The sequence below is a fragment of the Furipterus horrens genome, unplaced genomic scaffold (assembly GCF_987537825.1).
Source record: "Furipterus horrens unplaced genomic scaffold, mFurHor1.1.pri manual_scaffold_9, whole genome shotgun sequence".
NCBI lineage: Eukaryota > Metazoa > Chordata > Mammalia > Chiroptera > Furipteridae > Furipterus > Furipterus horrens.
The window spans coordinates 53,040,840-53,059,919 of NW_028327179.1; the positions used below are offsets into that span (position 1 = coordinate 53,040,840).

General features: G+C 36.6%; 1 protein-coding gene across 1 annotated transcript in view; it reads right to left on the reverse strand.

Moving 5' to 3' along the window:
* NAMPT (nicotinamide phosphoribosyltransferase) overlaps nt 1–16,736 on the reverse strand; it is a 39,325-nt gene extending 22,589 nt beyond the window's left edge. Inside the window, exons 1-4 of the mRNA XM_090287334.1 lie at nt 16,578–16,736; nt 4,897–5,053; nt 3,325–3,428; nt 2,729–2,857 (exon numbers count right to left, since the gene is read on the reverse strand). Of these exons, the coding sequence (XP_090143460.1) occupies nt 2,729–2,857; nt 3,325–3,428; nt 4,897–5,053; nt 16,578–16,634 (447 nt within the window). The 5' untranslated portion in view covers nt 16,635–16,736. The remainder of the gene's footprint in view (nt 1–2,728; nt 2,858–3,324; nt 3,429–4,896; nt 5,054–16,577) is intronic.
* Nucleotides 16,737–19,080: the final 2,344 nt, after the last annotated feature.

The window sequence follows — 19,080 nt, forward strand, 5'->3', positions numbered from 1 at the left end:
GATGTGTTTATTATAATGTTACTGTGCAGGATGAAGAATTTTAAAGAATAAAAAATGGTGTGGTATAGCAGAAAGGGGACTGGACCTACTCTGTCCACAACTCTAGTCCATTCACCTCCCAGGGCTCAATTTCCCCATGTGTAAAATGAGGGCATCTGATTAATGTAATGGTTTTTAAAGTCATCTTTTCTTTTTAACAGCAAATGGTTTTTGTTTTTTGGTTGGCAGAGACTGGTAAGTTTAGCCTAACGTGCTCAATCCTTGGCCCCTCATAAGTCTGAGACACTACTGCAGAACCCTCAGGCTCTCTTAAATATATTTTGAAATTTGATTTGAAGACTATAATTTCTTCTAGCACTAACAATGAAATTGATAAAGCAATTCAATAACTTTAATGGGTTTTAAAGGTCACTGTATGGTGAATAACAATGGAAGAATGGTATTAATAACTTTGAACACAAACAGGGAGAATTGGAAGGAGCACTATTTACTACTATTATTTAAAATGTTTTAAATCAAGAATTGCCTAAGAACAATCTTCAAGTTTTTAAATAACAAATTTATGGAATTTGGTAAAAGATTTCATATTATAAGGTGGTAAACTTTGGGATGAGTAAGAGTAGAATGAATCTCCTCTAACCCCAAATAAAAACCCAGTCTCTTCTAGAGACCTGGTATTGAGAGTAAACACTGTTTTATAAAACATGGATTGCTCAGAAACAACAATAAGGAATTTTCAGACCATAAATGCTTTCACCTAGAAAAAAATACCTGAACTTATAGAAAATAATATATATTAGAAGAATAGAAGATAAACTTGACATAAGTTGTTTCAGGTTATAAGCAAATAAAAACAAAGAACGATGTACTTCTTTTCAAAATCTAAGTCTCATATTGGATTTTACATTAAAATTTTTTTTTTTAATTTAAATAATTTGTTTGTTTATTTATTTTAGTGAGAGGGGAAAGGAGAGAGAGAGGGAGAGAAACATCACTGTGTGGTTGCCTCTCACTCGTACCCCCAGCTGGAGACCTGACGTGCAACCTAGTTATGTGCTCTGACTGGGAATCGAACCAGCAACACTTGGCTCGCAGGCCAATGCTCAATCCACTGAGTCATTACATTTAAAATTTTTTAATGAAAAATATTTATAATTTTCTAACAAACTATTGTTCTAAGATGTCTATATATAAAATTTTTTACTTTATGGTTTTTCAGTGAAATAAGCCAAAACAATAATTATTATTAAAACAATCCTTTTTTAAGGCTAGTGTTTTTTGACTTTCTGAAGAGGATAAGTAAAAATGTACATGAAGCAAGGCAGACTGGGAACTAGTTCTTTATGTCCATAAATATCTGCTTTACAGAGGACAATTAGACACAAGGAAAGAGTACTGAATGACTAACTCCTCAATCAGAAAACCAGGAAGAAAAAGTGAAAAAGAGGTTATGCAAAGATGATGATTTTGACAGTGAGAGTTATCTGTCTAGGATCTTTTGTCAGTGAACATAAAATGATATATTAGATTATGTGGTTAAGAACCCTTCTATCTTGTGTTTATTATAATACCATCCCCTTAAAATCAAATACTGGACAGTACAAATATTATAACAACTATACAAAAACTAAAGATACATTTTTTTTTTGAGTTCACAGTTAATTCAAAGTTTAAAGACATAATGGTGAACAATTTAAAATCTCCACTTCAGTTAACTGTAAATTTTTTGAACCCATTAGCCTATTATTAGTTGATGGCCCATTAAGAATCTGATATGAAAGTTTTAAATTTCATGTCAACTTAGCAAAAATATGAATTTCAAACATATTTTTGGACTTCGTTTTCTAAATCTTTTCCAGTTTTAAAAATAAACCTCAAATGTATTATTTTATAATATAACAACAAATTAGTTTAAGTAATAAATATGACAGTCAGTTCTATGCACTAGGTAAACACCTCTCAAAAAGAAATGTGGTATTTCTATAGTCACTTTTCAGATTATTTTAGAGAAAATATAAATTAAGCTGGTATCACTTCTCTGCTTTTTGGCTATGATCAAGTGTAAATTAAGCTGTTGAGGAGCTAAGTAGATATTTAATATCAAAACTATAAACACGTGAAAAAACATGACTGCCTAGGTATAGATGCAAGGAAAAACAAACAAAAAGCCTTGTAATCTAAACTCAGAGTCTATAATACAACCTCCTTTTACCCTCAGAAATCAAAATAATTAGTCAATCTTAAATGTATTTAGGTGAGAAATTGCAGGAAGCAGAGCCTAGGCCCTTAACTGATTAGTTAAGAATAAAGAAAGCAATTATTAAAAATTTGAACAAAATTCTTTTAGTCTAACTGGAACAGAATATCTAAAAATTGTTGTAAGTTACTAAAAATGTTCCTATCACGTTTTTCTAATTTTTCTCTATGATAATATACATTTAGAATTGCAACAAATAAAATGGAAGCCAAATGAGCTTTAACAGTTATAATTCTTAATAATTTGGTTTAGATAAAATCTCAGAATATTAGATTTCACTGGAAGGAACCTTAAGGATTATTTAGTCCAACTATCATTTTATAAATGAGGAAATTGAGGAATGGAAAGGTTTATTAAATTGTGGAAGGTAACATCACTTTATTAGTAGCATTTAAAAAACTAGAACCCCTGTTGAATGGGTTTTACAACTTCAATTACTGTTAAATAAGAAATAAAAACAAAATCATTCACCTCAATCCAATTAGTAAGCCAATAACACTCTGGATCTGTGTTTTCCACTGTGAACAGAACATTTCCTCTGGGTATGACAGAGCCCTCAGGAACAGCTTTTACTTCTATTGGAAGATGCCCATCATATTTCTGGTAAGAGACAATAATGAATTTATGTCATTCAACAGGTGACGTTCAGTGACCTATTTTTATATAATTCTTTGTATTTTACAGAAGCTAAACTTATGTGATAGAAATGACAAATGTAGATGTTATTATAATGTTGCCAAATAACCATGCCCTTTCTTAGTGTATTTTCAAAGAAAGGGTTAAATCACCTCTCTTTCAAAAATGCTAGTTAATTAAATAATTCATTTGTATTATAACAAATTTGACCTGCTGTGGATTCTAGACACTAATAATTTGCCACCAGAAAAAAGATTTAAATGTTATCCTTAACTTTTCATAAGAATGTCTAAAATAGCCATCATACTTAGGTCATAGATGGAAAAGAGTTGCAATTACAGTCTAATCCTTCTATTCAAACACGTTTGCAAGAAATTTTGAAGTAAAAGCAAAACCAAAATAGTAGACCAAACCATGAAACCAGTTTTTACCTCAAGAATGTAGTTCCATCCCTTTTCATTAAAGACATCATCTTGGAAATGCTCTTTGTATACCTCTTTGGCTTCCTGGATCTTCTCTTTGGTCACTACTTTACCTGAAAGCATAAACATCTGTTTATATTTCAAAAGGCATTCTGTGAACTGTTGAGGTGTCACAGGATTAATGTCTCTAGATATTTCACCCATTCTATGGATTAAAAAAAGCAAGATCTGAGAGGTCAAACAACTCACCCACAGACAACAGCAAAACCAGAAAATGATTTTGCTCTTTAAATCACTCGGTCTAAGCATATTAATTTATTTGAAAAGTAAATGTGCAGAAGAAATTATAATATGGATAGTATTTTTTAAAAACCACAATAAATTAATTTCTAAGAATATATCTTTCCTATTCCTACTAATTTCTATACCCTTCAAATATGAGAGAGTAAGCCTTTGATATAGATAATTTTCTAAGTGAAACTTCTCACTTTATTCATAAAAGATATCCAACAATTTTCAGGGCTGTTAATCCAACAATTTTCACAAATACTACATTTTTGTACCCAAAATACACTTTTAGTTAATTATCTTTATCTGTAAAATGAGGGTAAAATTGGAGAATACCTACTTATGAGTGGTTGTGAGGACTAAATGAGTTACAACATATGAAGCATTTAGAATAATGCTGGCCTACAATAGGCAATCAATATGTTTCAGCTATAATTAATAACTAACATCTTATGAAGTTTTTGAGCTACAGAATTGAAGTGTGACATCAGTCTTTGGTAACTTTCTCAAAATAAGATCACTAGTAAACTCCTTTAAAATATCTTGGGTAGTCTTGCTCGTGAAGTACTTTTGATACCAAGTAGGTTTTCAAGTAGTATAATATATCTGAACTTTCTAATCTTAAAATTGCCAAGATTATGGAAAAAGGTTATTACATAAAATTCAACTTAATCTGTATTTAATTCTGATTATTTTTATTTGAAAAGGTTAGATATAAAAATTTCCAAAATATTTAAAACCCTTGGGAACTGTTTCATCTCCTAGAAATAACATTACAAAACAGACTAGGAATGGACTTTCAAGTAAAAAGGAAAGGGAATTATTTTGGGCATTTTTCCGCTTTAATATGCATTTGAGACTAAGTTCATAGTTAGAAGTAGTTTTGAAAATTGGGCTTTTAAGGTAAAACTGACTAGCATAAAAATATTACAATTGGTACCATAATTCAAAATGAGTTCCCAGGTCAGTAACAAATCCTTTATTTTGAATCAATGACTAAAGTCTATTAATAAACCAGACTAGCCTTAGAAAATTAGTGACTTTTCTAAACTTATTAGTTTCAGAAAATCTTTCTCCTGTTGAGAACCCCAAGCACCCACACAAAATTGTAAGACTAAATGTATTCAAAATTAAAGATTTTTTAAAAAATTCCAAAAGAACTCCTAAAGTAAATTAATTAAATAAATATGAAAATTGGGCAATTCAAAAAGTTATACTTCAGATAATAGAATATAACAACACTGGAGAAAAATTATAAAAGCAATGCTTTAAATGTACTGAGACAAACAATACCTTTTAAGTACTTATTAAGAATGTACTGCAATCCATAAAATACTGTTTCCTCGTATTTCACTTTCCTTATTTTGGAATTTTCTGTCTTCTTTTCACGGCATTCAAAGTAGGAATAAACTTTGCTTGTGTTGGGTGGGTACTGTTTATAGTGAGTAACCTATATAAAAGAGAAATATTGAGTTAAAAATACCAGAAGAACAGACCATAAATCACAACAGCAAGGGCTTGAAATTATTTAAGTCAGAGAAACTACACTTATTTGCAATTGATCAGATTTTTCCCCTGACTATAAAAAAATAAAAAATAAGAAAAATACTTAGTAAATACTTTTAATACTTCAGTATCTTAAGTTCGAAACCACAGGATACCATTAAATTTTATAAACAAGCAGACTGAACTTAAGGAAGTACAAGGCCTCTAAGCTGCACAGCTGGAACAGAAGTACAAAGACAGGTATCTTATTTGACCTTGGGAAACAGTCTTCATTCAGGGGAAGAGAGATGCAAACTGCTGGGGTTGGGAGGTGGGGACACAGCACACATGATATAAAAGAATGACATGATAGCAGGATTTGGTACTATTACTATCTAAATGTGGTATGTTTGATAAGTCAATACATATTCAGTGACTTCCCAGGACTCTACTTGTTTATCTGTATAATGAAGTAGTAAGAATGATCTTTTTCTAGTCTTCATAGTGACTCTGAAAGCTTAAATGAAAGCAAAAGAAGAAATAGCAGGAAAAAAAATTTTTTTTTTGTCTTTGTAATCTTTTACTCAAATTACCTCTGAGAGGAAAGAAATGTCTATAAAATGCAACACCAAATCCTTATAAATTTAAAAACATGAAGAGGTATCATAGATTTCTTTTCCATGAATTTGGTTAAGAGTCACTGTTGAAATTTACCTGTTTTTAAGAAAATAAAGTGAGTGCTCATTATAATTTGAATTTTATTATATTTTAATGTGGTTAAAACATTTTACTGATAAAAAAATAACTGGAAGAATAATGTGTATTTATTTGCCCCATTGAAAGAGTTCATGTTGTCCAGTAGCTCTCTTAAAACCTCTTCAGTCTTGTTCACTCTTTTTTCATTTTGTTGCACTGTCTGGGAATTTTTTCTACGTTGTCCTCCAGCTCACTGATCCGATCTTCTGCTTCCTCTAGCCTGCTTTTAATTCCTTCTACTGTGTTCTTCAATTCAGAAATTGTATTCTTTATTTTCTCCTGGATCTTATTGATAGCTTCTATGTCTTAGATTCTTTAGCTAAATCCTAAAACAATTCTCTAAAGTTTTCCCAAAGAAGATTTTAGAAGTCATACTTCATTTCTAATATAGCAGCCTAGACAATTTTGTGTTTTCACATTTGTTTTCAGAGAAGGCATTCTGAATATTTATCCCAGGTTTTAAGTACCATAATTAAAGAACTCAGATAAAGTTTTAAAATTTTAACATATTTAAACTGTTGTCCAGTACTGGAACTGTATTTGTAAGATCAAAAATGCTTATTATACTTTTAGGTCAAGATGGGATTACATTGTTTAGGGACATTTCCATTTAGATTTTGACTGCTTGGTCTACTGAGAAGATGAAAATAATTCATTTGCATTCTAATCTATTGAAAAATCAGTTTATAAAGATGCACCATTATATATCTGAACTGTGAAGAATGTCAAACTATTGAGAATCACAACTAAGAATCTTTTATAAACTTGTGTGATGTGATCCAGACCCTTATTCATATTTTACGTCATCATAATTGGCTTTTCTTTTATCTCACTGCTTATTCCCATTAAAGTAGTTGGAGTTATTTAGATTGTAAACTGGACATTTTCATTTTTGTATACATCTTAAGTCCATTTTAGGTAGTGGTATCTTTTTCAATTAGTTTCTTAAATAGTTGAAATAGTAATCATTTGTTACTAGGGTAGTATGTATATATACTACCCTAGTAATATATATATATATATATGTATGTATGTTTTTGCATCTTAGTGAATTGTCTAATAGATTTAATTGCTCTAGATTTCCAGTGGTATCAGTCCCTGGGTTCTAACCTGAAAGAAACTGGCAAATACTTTTAGGTTTTTATGAGGCCTCCCAATGCCTTGTCATATATAGATCTCTGTTGTACCTGAGTGAAATAGAAAGTTCTGACTCTATTGCCTGAGTTAGGCAATCAGACCACATATCAATATAAAGAGTCACCTACAAGGTTGCCTAATAAGCAACATGAGGGTGCTATTTTTATAGAGTTGCAAGGTGCTTCTGCTGAGAGAAAACATTTTAAATATTGTGGATTTTTTTTTCTCTCTATACAGAGTATATTTGTTTTAGAATTTTTGTGCTAAACTGCAGAGATTCTTTAGATTAAAATCAAGTTTTACTGGGATTAAGATTGTACAGCCAAACAAGGAAAATACTGTTTTCCCTAAACTTGAGATCAGAGCTAAATAGGGAAAATGGTTAATGTTCACAGTGGTCATCCAGGAAATTTGGATTGCCAAGATTTATTCAACCATTAATATCTGTAATAATATCCATTAATATCTGTAATAATATCCATATCACAGAAAGGAGGAGGAGAGGAAGAGGAGCAAGGGATAGAAAACCTGTTTGAAAAACTAATGACAAAAAACTTCCCTAACTTGATGAGAAAGTCATGCCAGTCCAGGAAGCACAGAAGGTCCCAATGAAGATGAACCCCAACAGGTCCACTCCAAGACATATCATAATTAAAATGGCAACACTGAAAGACAGAGAGAGTCCTAAAAGCAGCAAGAGAGAAACAGCTAATAACATACAAGGGAGCTCCGATAAGGCTATCATCAGATTTATCAACAGAAACACTACAAGCCAGAAAGAATGGTGAAAAATATTCCAAACAATGAAAAACAAAGGCTTACAGCCAAGACTACTCTACCCAGCAAGGCTCTCATTCAAAATGAAAGGTGAAATAAGGAGTTTCCCAGACAAAAGAAGACTAAAAGAATACATCTCCACCAAACCAGCATTGCATGAGTTGCTGAAAGGTCTGCTTTAAGAAGATGAAGAAACAAAGAGAGACCGAGAGGAACACAAGTACGAAGGGGAAAAATGACAATGAATAAGTACCTATCAATAATAACAAAAGAACTTATGAACCCCTATGTTCATAGCAGCACTATTTACAATAGTCAAGTGCTGGAAACAACCTAAGTGCCCATCTGTAGATGAGTGGATCAAAAAACTGTGGTACTTCTACTCAATGAAGTACTGTGTAGCAGAAAGAAAGAAGGAACTCCTGCCATTTGCGACAACATGGATGGAACTAGAGAGAATTATGCTTAGCGAAATAAGCCAGGCAATGAACACAAATACCATATAATATCACCTAATACAGGAAACTAATGAACAACACAAACAAATGAGCAAAACTGAACCTCAGGCATGTAAACAAGGAGCAGATTAACGCTGACAAGGGGGGGAGGGGGGAGGGAAAGAAGAGGAAGGGTCTAGTCAAAGAACTATAAATGACCATGACATGGACAATGGGGCGGGGATTGACTGGAGAAGGGGTGGAGGAGAGCAATGGGGAATAAAGTGGGACAACTGTAATAGAAGAACAAACAAACAAAAATTTTTAGTGGGGGGGGGGAAATGAAGGCAAAATAAATAAATAAATGAGCCAGCACCCCTCCCTACAAAAAACTTCACATGTAGGAAAGTGAACATAAGAAAGTGTAAAGTATGGAAATGGAATTTTAGTGAATATTAGGACAAGGATTTTCCTTCACATTGTATATTTTTCTCCCTACCTGATCCCTCCAGAATTTGGCATTCTGAAGAAGTAATGACATAAGGTTCTTTGCATAAAACTAGTAAGACCAGTTGTTAATAAAGGTTTTGTTAACCAAGACTTTGACTGGAATGTCATGCCTAAAGGAGACATGCTTGGGCTTTGGTTGTTACCAAAGCCCTGAGCAACTGGGATTGACTTTCGAAGATGATAAAAGCCCACGAGAAAAAAGGCCTGGTACCTTGCTTGGTTGTGCGGTTCATGGCAATCTTTTCAGGGAAGGAACAAAGGTTGCTTTCCTGAAAGATGGTTAGAGGGGACCCTGAGGCAAAATGGAAAACCCAAAGGACTTGGAAAAGACAGGTGTTTACAGGCACGGCTGAATGGCAGGTATGTGGCTCAGCTTCTGTGCCCTGAAGGGCAGACTGAAGGTCACCCTAAAGGTTCCTGGTGTAAGTTCCAGCAAAGCAGACTTAAAGATCATATGTGATCATTTGCTGCTCTTGTTGTGTTTATGCAAATGAACAGGATAAATTAAAAGTGAACTTAATGCAGTCCCTTTAATGACAAGGAAGGTAATCTTAAGGAGAAAAATCACAATTCAAGGAAAATCACAACGCTCAGTGGCAGACTAGAAACTAGTGCAGCTAACTGTCTCTAAAGTTTATTTTCATTTAAAGTTTGTTTTCATCTGAAAGTTAAACTAGGTCTGTGACCTCATCAAAGATGCTTAATTTACAAGCAAGAAGAATGTCAAATGCCTTGCAACTGGATGTCTTCCTAATAAGACAGTCTCGAAGGTCTAGCGATTGGTTTGTGGGTTATGTTGCATAAATTAACATGTGTGCTTTGTTTTTATAGGGCATAAGCCTATGATCTCAAAAAAAAAAAAAGAAGAAAAGAAAGAAAATAATCTAAGTTGTCTAGGTAAACTCTCAGGCAATTAACTATGTAACATAATTTACTACTGATTGCCTACTAACACCCAATACTTTTATAGAAGAATAAAAGAGTATGTTCAGATCGATTTATACTGGCATATAACATTGTTTTATGGGCAAACATTTTAAACAGAGCTTCGTAGTAAATATTATTCTAAAATACAGCCAATAAATGATCTATAATAATTCTAGTTTTGCTAGGTTTTTTCATCCTCTTTGTTTTACTTTCTGCTAAACTGTTCACTCTGAACCCCTTGGAACCTTTACCTAAAATTGAGATGATAGAGCAAAATTGAAATTAATAGATTGTTACTTTATAAATAGTAAATTCATCTACAAATATATAGGGTGAGGCAAAAAGTAGATCTACAGTTATTTGTTTATATGGAAAATAACACAATAATTAACATATAAGAATAAACTGTTTCATGTACTCACAACAGTAAACCTACTTTTGCCCCACCCTGTATATGCTGTACCTACTATGTATCAGGCACTGTCTCTGATGCTGAGGACAGGGATATAAAGACCAAAGTGGTTTCTATTCCCATAGGACTAATGAAGACTGGAAAGTGGAAAAATAACAATAAATAAATGAACAAAATAATTTTAGATCTAGATGGATACTAGAAAAAATTAAAAGAAAATGATGGGCTAGAGGGACCTGGGAGACTACTTTAAATAGCAGGCCAGGAAAGCTTCTCTGAAATGTTGACATGCTAGCAAGACTTAAATGACAAGAAAGTAGGAAATAACGCAAGGTACAGAAAAGAATGAACAGCAGAGTGGCTGGTGCTTAGAGAATTGGGAGGAGAAGGAGGCGCATGGTACAAGTCAGAGAGAGATACAGAGACAAGACTGGGTAAGACTTACAGGCTACAATAAGTAGCTTGAATTTAAATCAAGTACAGTGGGAAGCCATTAGTATGTTTTAAGCTGGAGTGATTCACATTTTATAAGGATCAGCCTGCTGATGACTTGGAGAATGGATTACAGGTTGACCAGAGTGGAAGTAGGAGCATCAGGTAAGAGGCCAAAGACTAGGTTAGGTGAGAGAATGGCTCAGTATCTTTGGAGGTAAAGAAGAATTATGCTGATATTTTAGATATGGGGGATAAGGAGGGGGAAGAATTAACGATGTCTCTAGATTTCTGACTTGATCGACTGGGTAAATAATGGTGCCATTTACTGAGATGCGGAAGGCTCTAGAAGGAATGCGTAGGAAAATTGAGAGCTCAGTTTTAAATGTTAAGAAATACTAACAAAATTTTCATAGTATTCAAAATTAAAAGTGAACTACAAAAAGGGAGTTCAAATCATATTTTTTAAAGCATTGTTTTGACTTCAATCACCAGAAAAAATGGCTTCACAATAAATTTAAAATTTATAGATGAAGAGAAAATAACAAATTTCTCAAAATATCCTCAGTAAACTTTTCCTAAAAATGTTGCCTAAACTGGTATGGCCTTCCTGCGGCTAATAGAGCACTGCCAGTGCATAAATATATGTGCAGTAAAGATACAGGCACAGAGGAAAAGATAGTTCTTAAAATAAAACTTAATTTTAGTTATGTGATTGATTTACTACATGAAAAGACAAGCTTCTAAAAACTGTAATCCCAAGTATTACATTTAAAGACAATATGATAAATATTTAGATTGCATAAAATATTTCTGTGAAAGCGAAGTCTAAATCTCTCCTCAGCTTCTCTAGATTTCCCATAAGGTTGATTTGTTATCTTCCCAAAAGCCTTCCTGCCACAATGTGATTACATGACCAAAGGTAACTATTACTAACCTACTTTTCCATTATAATTTTATTTTTAACTTCTAAAAAGTAATCACAGCCAACATTTTAGCAATACTATATGCATAAAAGAGCACATGGGGTACATACACAAGGTCACAGAATAAATTAATCTGCATATCTAAGGGCACTCAAAGGAGGATCCACTCAGCTGGCTAAGACTTCCTACCTCTTCGAAACTAATGTGCAAGAAATAGCAAAAACACAACTGAATTCTTTTTTTCAATATAACACAATTTCTCAAGCCCTGGAAATATCTCTATTTCCTCGGAAAATAATTCATTGCTATTTGGCTTTTGAAGCAAGAACTTAAAAAACACATCTTATGAATTTTTTGGATTACATTATTTTGGGGAAGGGGAGAAATTGTAAAACTAGCTATAACCATTATGTTGACTCCTCCCTTAAACCTCCTGACACAGAGTTCCTGGCAACTTGTACTTTCCTCCACACTTTTAAAAAAGATTTAATCAAAAAAATGGGCAAAGGACCTGAACAGACACTTCTCCAAGGAGAATATACAGAGGGCCCATAGGCATATGAAAGGATGGTCAACATCACTAGCCATCAGAGAGATGAAAATTAAAATCCGAGTGAGATATCACCTCACACCAGTCAGAATGGCCATCATCAACAAATCAACAAACAAGTGCTGATGAGAATGTGGAGAAAAGAGAACCCTAGTGCACTGTTGGTGGGAATGCAGACCGGTGCAGCCACTAGGGAAAAACAGTATGGAATTTCCTCAAAGAACTATAAATGGAAAATGACTTCTGATCCAGCGATTCTATTGCTAGGATTATACCTGAAGAATCCTGAAACACCAATTCAGAGGAACCTATGCACCCTTATGTTCATAGCAGCACTATTTACAGCAGCTAAATGCTGGAAACAGCCTAAGTGCCCATCAGTGGGTGAGTGGATCAAAAAACTGCGGTACATTTACAGAATGAAATACTATGCAGCAGAAAGAAAGAACTCCTACCTTTTGCTACCACATGGATGGAACTGGAGAGTATCATGCTTAGTGAAATAAGCCAGGAGGTGAAAGACAAATACTATATGATCACACCTAATACAGGAAACTAATGAACGAAACTAACAAACGAGCAAAATAGAACCAGAGGCATGGAAACAAGGAACAGACTGACAGACCAGAAGCGGGAGGGGTGAGGGGAAAGCAAGGAAAGAAGGGGAAGGGTCTAGTCAAGGAACTGTTACAAATGACCCATGAACGTGGACAACAGGGTGGGGACTGACTGTGGGAGAGGGGAGAGGTGGGCAGGGCAGAGGAGAGCAGTTTGGGGGAAAAAAGGGGACAACTGTAATAGTAAAAAAAAAAATTTTTTTTTAAAGGCAAAAAAAGATTTAATCAACTGACAAAGAGGACACCAGCTTCTGGTATTTTTGTTTTGCAAGATATACAATTATTACTGACCTACATTAATTTTCCTATGAAGTACAGTCATGATTTATATGTAGGATTTATTTCTGTTGCCTTAATTTTTCCTATAACTTATAATGAAAACTTAGTGTAAAAACTGCATCATAAGCCATGGCCAGGGGCTCGGTTGGAGCGTCATCCCGTGCAGCAAAAGGTTATGATTTTGATTCCCAGTTAGGGCACATACCTAGGCTGCGGGTTTGATCCCCAGCTGAGACAACCAACTGATCAATGTTTCTTTCTTCTCCTCCTCCTCCTTCCTTCCTTTCTCTCTAAAATCAATAAATATATCCTCGGGTGAGGATTTAAAAAAACTGCAACATAAGAATGCACAGGTAGTCTCTGCCATACAAACTATAGCAGTGCCATATTCCTCACAAGGTTCAGGCTGCCATGAGAGCCACTGTGATAATTAAGTGTCCCTTCAGAAGTTGTGAAAGGGAAGCAATATGACAAAGAGGAATAGCTCAGAGGAAGCCACTGGATAGCTGAAGTATGGGCAACACTAACTGGCTGTAAGATGACTCTCATCTAACCCCAAATCTTTTCCTCCCAAAAGCCCAAACTTTTAAGACTTGCTATTCTGCCATTAACAAGGAGGCAAAATATTTTCTACTAAAGCTGCTTTTGGTGCCTAATCACCACACATAAATTATACAACCTTTCATAAGTTCTCCAATATTTATTAAAGGAATAATGAAAAGAGTTCTAGATTACCTGTTTACAAACGACCTTTTGAGGCAACCCACACTGGACAGCAGAATTCACAAATAATGTGTGATGTGGTTTAAACTATAAGTTGCTAAGGGATTACTTTTATATACTATATATATTTTTCAACAATAGTTCAACTGGCAACATCTTCTGTTTTAATCTGCTAATAAGTAAAACGTTCAGAAATGTTAAAACTATTCTCTGCAGTAGTTTGTTATGAACATTTATCTACATAGAAGCAAGGGAAAGAAAGAATGGAGCAGAAATAAATCTTTTAATGATCCCCAGTTATTAGAAAACTGATTTAAGGCTATTCCAGAGAAAAGTGAAGAAAACAACCTGTCTCCTTTACAAAATGCTTTTTAAGCACTGCAATGGCCATGGCCAGGACAAATGCACCTTTCCCTACCTAGCTTAGCAAAATATAAACACAATCCAGTAGATAATTTTGTTCTAAGCCATTTTGAAAATGATTGAAGATGATTAACACAAGACTTAAGTCTTTTTTATTTGTAACAAGAACCTAGGATGAAAACAGAACCACCACATTTATCTGTTGTCCTAGTTCTTTATTATGTACAGTAAAGTATGAGATTACAGAAATGAATATATATTTTAAATGTTCCTCCTTTGGTCCAACTGTCCGGAACTCTTTGAAGAGGATACAAGTAAAAACAAAACATCCAAATGTTGTCAGGTGCTTGGACATTTCCTCATCTACTTGCAAAATACCTTTTTATAGTCCGTACACAACCAATGATCCTTTCTTCAGTTTTAGAAAGAAACCAACAATATTCTGCTCTATTTCATCAATACATCTAAAGCCATTGGTTTTCTAACTCGCCAATAGTTGTAGTACAAATAAGTATATGTAGTATTATGTAATTTCCAAATAAGTTTCATTGCTTCTAATTTCAAAATGATCATTTCTGTTTCTTCTTTACCCAAGAAGATAAAAAGGCAAAAATGAAATACAGGCTATAAGGACCACTAAAAATGCAAGGAAAATAAAACTTAAAGACTAAAATGTGAGTGTGGAATACACAATCTCTTTTCCTGTACTGCTGTAAACCATTGGTATAAAGACATATCAACCTGATTAAACCCTCTTGAGGGAATTTTTTGTGGAAAAAGGTCAAATCTTACTAAGATGGAAATCTTCTAAAATGTTTTCATATTAGAAAGGGGATAAATATTTCAGTCTCACTTGAAAATTGACAGGAATAAACCTTATTAAATAAATGTAAATACTAGTACTGCAGTTAAGCATACCTTGCTAGGATATTAGAAAACTTGAGCGTAACTCATTCTCACTCTTCTAATTAAGGAAACTGATGTTAAAGCAGTTTTACATTCCTTAGATATAATGGCTAGAGGAACTACAAACAAGAAATTTGTACCGTTTTGTTTTTAAAAGACTAATCCAAGATCCGTTTACATTTCCCATTTCAATCAAATCATGTCATTACATAAAATTTTTTGAAAATTATTTTAAAGATTTAGTTAAGAAAAATTAAGTTAAAAGTTAAGAAAAGACTATGAATGAAACCATTTTAAAATCACTATTAAGGATACTCAAAACACTATGAATGAACTAAGAGCACAGTAGAAAGTTTTAGGGCCAAATAAACCATTCTTGATAATACCATGATCTTTCAATAGTGTAGATTTCCACTTTACAAGTCCATTAAAAAGACCACTCGTTAATGACACTTGGTTCTACTTTAAGTAATCACCCATCTAAACTATTCTAAGTAGAATCTTAAGCCAATTGGAGAGAAATGGACAAAACAGAACTTAAGTAAAATGGGATTCTCCAAAACACTTTTACTGTTTAATAAAACAAACAAAAAGCAAAAAAATTTTTCACAATGAACACCAAAAACATGAGAGCATGTACGCTTTACCACTGCTTTCCAAAACATCATGTTGCTCAAGTAAAAACTAAAATATATTTTTCTCAAGTCGGGTTTCTGGTCTGGCATTTTATCTTTTAAGTGTGTTGGCTAACAAAGCTTAGGAAAGTAGTCATATAATTTGGAAACGAGGGGGAATGAACATCTGCCAGATTTTTTCTAATCATTCTTTCCTTTCTAATGTGTATTTTAAATAAAATTAATGGGGCAGCTATACATGAAACAGTCCAATACGCACACAAGTTCTCCAGGGTTAAAATTACAAGTTCATTTAAATCCTCATGTTTCGCTTTCCTTTTCACAGAAATCCTGTAGTGGCCGTAAGGGCATAGGGCCTTTGCTTGCAACAAGGGGTTAAGGTTCGCGAATGATCAGCAAGAGCAAAGGAGCTGGAAAAGGAGCCCAGTGGAATGGGACGAAGAAATCCAACACAGCTACCGGGGACAGTTAATTGTCCTCCGTACCCGGGCCAACGGCAGAGGAATGTGGCTGGGTGCTCCAGTACCCCTACTAGGACTTCGCCCACACCTTCTTCTAGCAGGGACATTATCTGCCTAGCAAGGACTGAGCACACCCGACTCAGCTCCGCGGGAAAAACCCACTTCTCAAACCCAGCTCCTCTCCACCACTGGGCCCCAGGGGCTGTTACTTAATTAACTGACCCGCTCCTCGGGCGAGCTCTTGCCCAGGCCAATGCAGCCCGACCCAGGGCCAAAAAGCCGTGCGCTCGGCCGGTAACACCTAAGACGGCCCGACCCCAGGCCCTCCGCGTCGGCCGGAGCCCCGAGCCCTGGGCAGCGGGCAAACCCGTGGGCAGGCAGCGCCGGATAGGCCCGCCTCAGCCCCTCGCCGCGCCCCCACAACCATGCACCGCCAGGCCCCGCCTCCTGCCATCCATCCCTCTATCCACCTCCTCCCTACCGCAGCGCCAGCTTCACCTGCACCGCGCCACTTCCTGCGCCTTCCCTTGGGGCTGCCCGGCTGCACGACCCCAACCGGCCTTCCCCCGCCCCGCAACCCCGCGCTCGCCCCCAGTGTGCCCTCTCCTCCTCCCTCACCTGCCCCTGCCCCTAGCCTCTACCTTGTAGGAGTCTGTGGCCAGGAGGATGTTGAATTCGGCTTCTGCGGCAGCATTCATCTCGGGCCGGAGTGGGGGCCGCGAGCTGCAGGTTCCCCGGCGTCGCTGCGAGGAAGGAGACAAAAATGGACTTCACCGCGCTCCGTTGCTTAAGTCACCGCTCATCGGAGGGGGAGGGGAAGAGGAGGGGGAAAACGGAGAGGGGAGGAGGGGCCTGAGGAGGAACGGCTCAGGAGCCCTGACGTAGCAGGGGCGGTGGCGGCCTGCGCAAAGGCAGCTAGGGACTCCTACAGCCTCTTCACCTCGGCTCCCCGCCCTTGCCCCCGCCCCATTATTCCCTCGGAACGCGAGGGGCGGGGCGAGGCCGCGCTTGCGCAGCGCATAGGGGGCGAGGCCGGCAGGGACGACGTGAGGCACGCGCTCCTACTCGGAGACGGAGATGCCAGCCCTGGCCCTTGACCCAGGCCTTCGCCTCTGTTTCGTTTCCCTGCAGGGCAAGGCGGGGCCAGGAGGAGGGCTGTTCTAGTCATCGCCACTCCGCAATCACCGGGTTCGCCTGCCTCGCGCTCACCTTCCTGTCCTACCCAGTCCTAGCCCACTTTCGGAGTCCTCTTGAAGTCACGCCACCCGGCTGGGGGCCGAGGAGCCTCCCTCTGCCGGTTTTCCCGTCTCGTCACGCAGTACCTTTGTCTCCAGCTTAAGGATCGAGCCTTTACCTCCATCCTTCTTGTAGCTCCTGATCCTCCTAACCCTCGCTTTAAAAATCTGAAAACCTGCCGTGAGGATTAAGGTCTGAGGGGCCCCTTTAAAACTGACATATCGACCCCGCTTTCCTCCGGCTCTGTGGCTTAGCTCTTTGATCTTTTGAGGGATGTTTTGACTTTCCTGGAGAAAATAACTGCCGAAAGGCAGGGGCTGAATTCGGTCCTCACAGATAAAGAGACGACGAGACCTAATTGAATCTAATGCTGCCGAAAAGAATACGGCAACGGCCCAAGTCTGACAGGGTGCGAAACTGATTTGCCGTTGTTATCAATAATTAAATCTGTGGAAACGGATTGGCAACCAAATACACAAGTGAAACGACGTCGGATGACTTAGCCGAAATGCATACCGTCCACTTGCGCAGTTCGCATATGTGGTTGCATTTTTAAGTAAAACTAAGATTCGCTTTGTCCACGTAGTCAATAGCTGCTGCTGCTGCTTTTTAATTTTGATTTGGGTTTTACAAGATACAAGTAGCTGGAAAAAAGTGGTTTAATGAAAACTGATTAGGGACTTTATAGATTATCCTTCAAGTTAGTGGAAGTCTCATTTTTTTGTGGGGGAAGAAGGGGAGTGTGACTAGAGATTCATCACAAGAAAATTAAGACCTCTTCAATAAAACTAACAAGTCCAGACTATGTTTTGGAATACATACAGATTCTTGACAATCGCCTCCATCTATAGATAGATTCCATACAGTCAAAATTTACAGAAGTGGTGAGATAGCTCTCAGGACACTCAAGTAGTAAATAATATGTTTAGAATTCTTTTCAGCAACAAGGTTTAAAACAAAGAAAGTTTTGTTTGTTTTTTGTTTTGCTGTGATCCTGTATTTACTGAAGGAAATTGCTTTTAAAAACAAATTAAATTATTTAAAATTTTTTATTTTGGGAGATTTTGTTAATTTTGTTCAAGCAGTGCAGTTCAGAGAAGGAAAACGATCCTTTTTGCCACTCTCAGGTGCTTTTTTCTTTATTCATTTGAAATTTCCATAACCTACTTTGCTTAAATGAAATACAGTTTTAACAGCTAGCATACCTAGTAGTATGTAAAAAATCTGAGAAACTTTCTCACAGGTCCCCACAAAATGACAAAAACCAGACTAGTACAAAACTCAGATGGACCCTGTCACTTAATTCAAAGCCCTGGATTAATCTATCATTCCTACCAAGCAGCCAGTCAAGCAGGGTGAATTGGGCATCCAGCTCCTTTATATCCCACAAGAGTGCTATGAAAGGCCTCTGGACCCATACATTTGGTCAGGCAAAGTGTGTGTTACCACACCATTCCTGTTTCCACACACCCTTCCAGACAGCCTTTGTACACTTGTATTTCTAAGTTGCCTCAGAATTCCATTCTGACCTTATTTCACCTCAGAAAAATACACTGGAGAAATAGATGTAGGGCTCATCCGCCTGCAAGTCGTGTTGGTGTTCATATCCATCACCCTTCAAAACTTCCTTCAGCCTTACCAAGCAGCAATTGTCAAAAGACAAACATAACAAAGGAATTTTTAAATTAAAGTTAGACTTTTTTCTTTTTCAAACTTCCATTGTTTCTTAGGGACCTCCCAGAGTTCTAATTTCCTAAGGAAAAGGCCTCATCTACAGAAAGACATGGGTCTTCATGGATCCAATTACCAGTGCTAACTAACCACCCCTGAAACACTCTTTAATGATTCAGTCTGCTGCATCCTCTATAATCACACAGAGACAGGCAGAAAACTGCAGAGTCTTAGCCT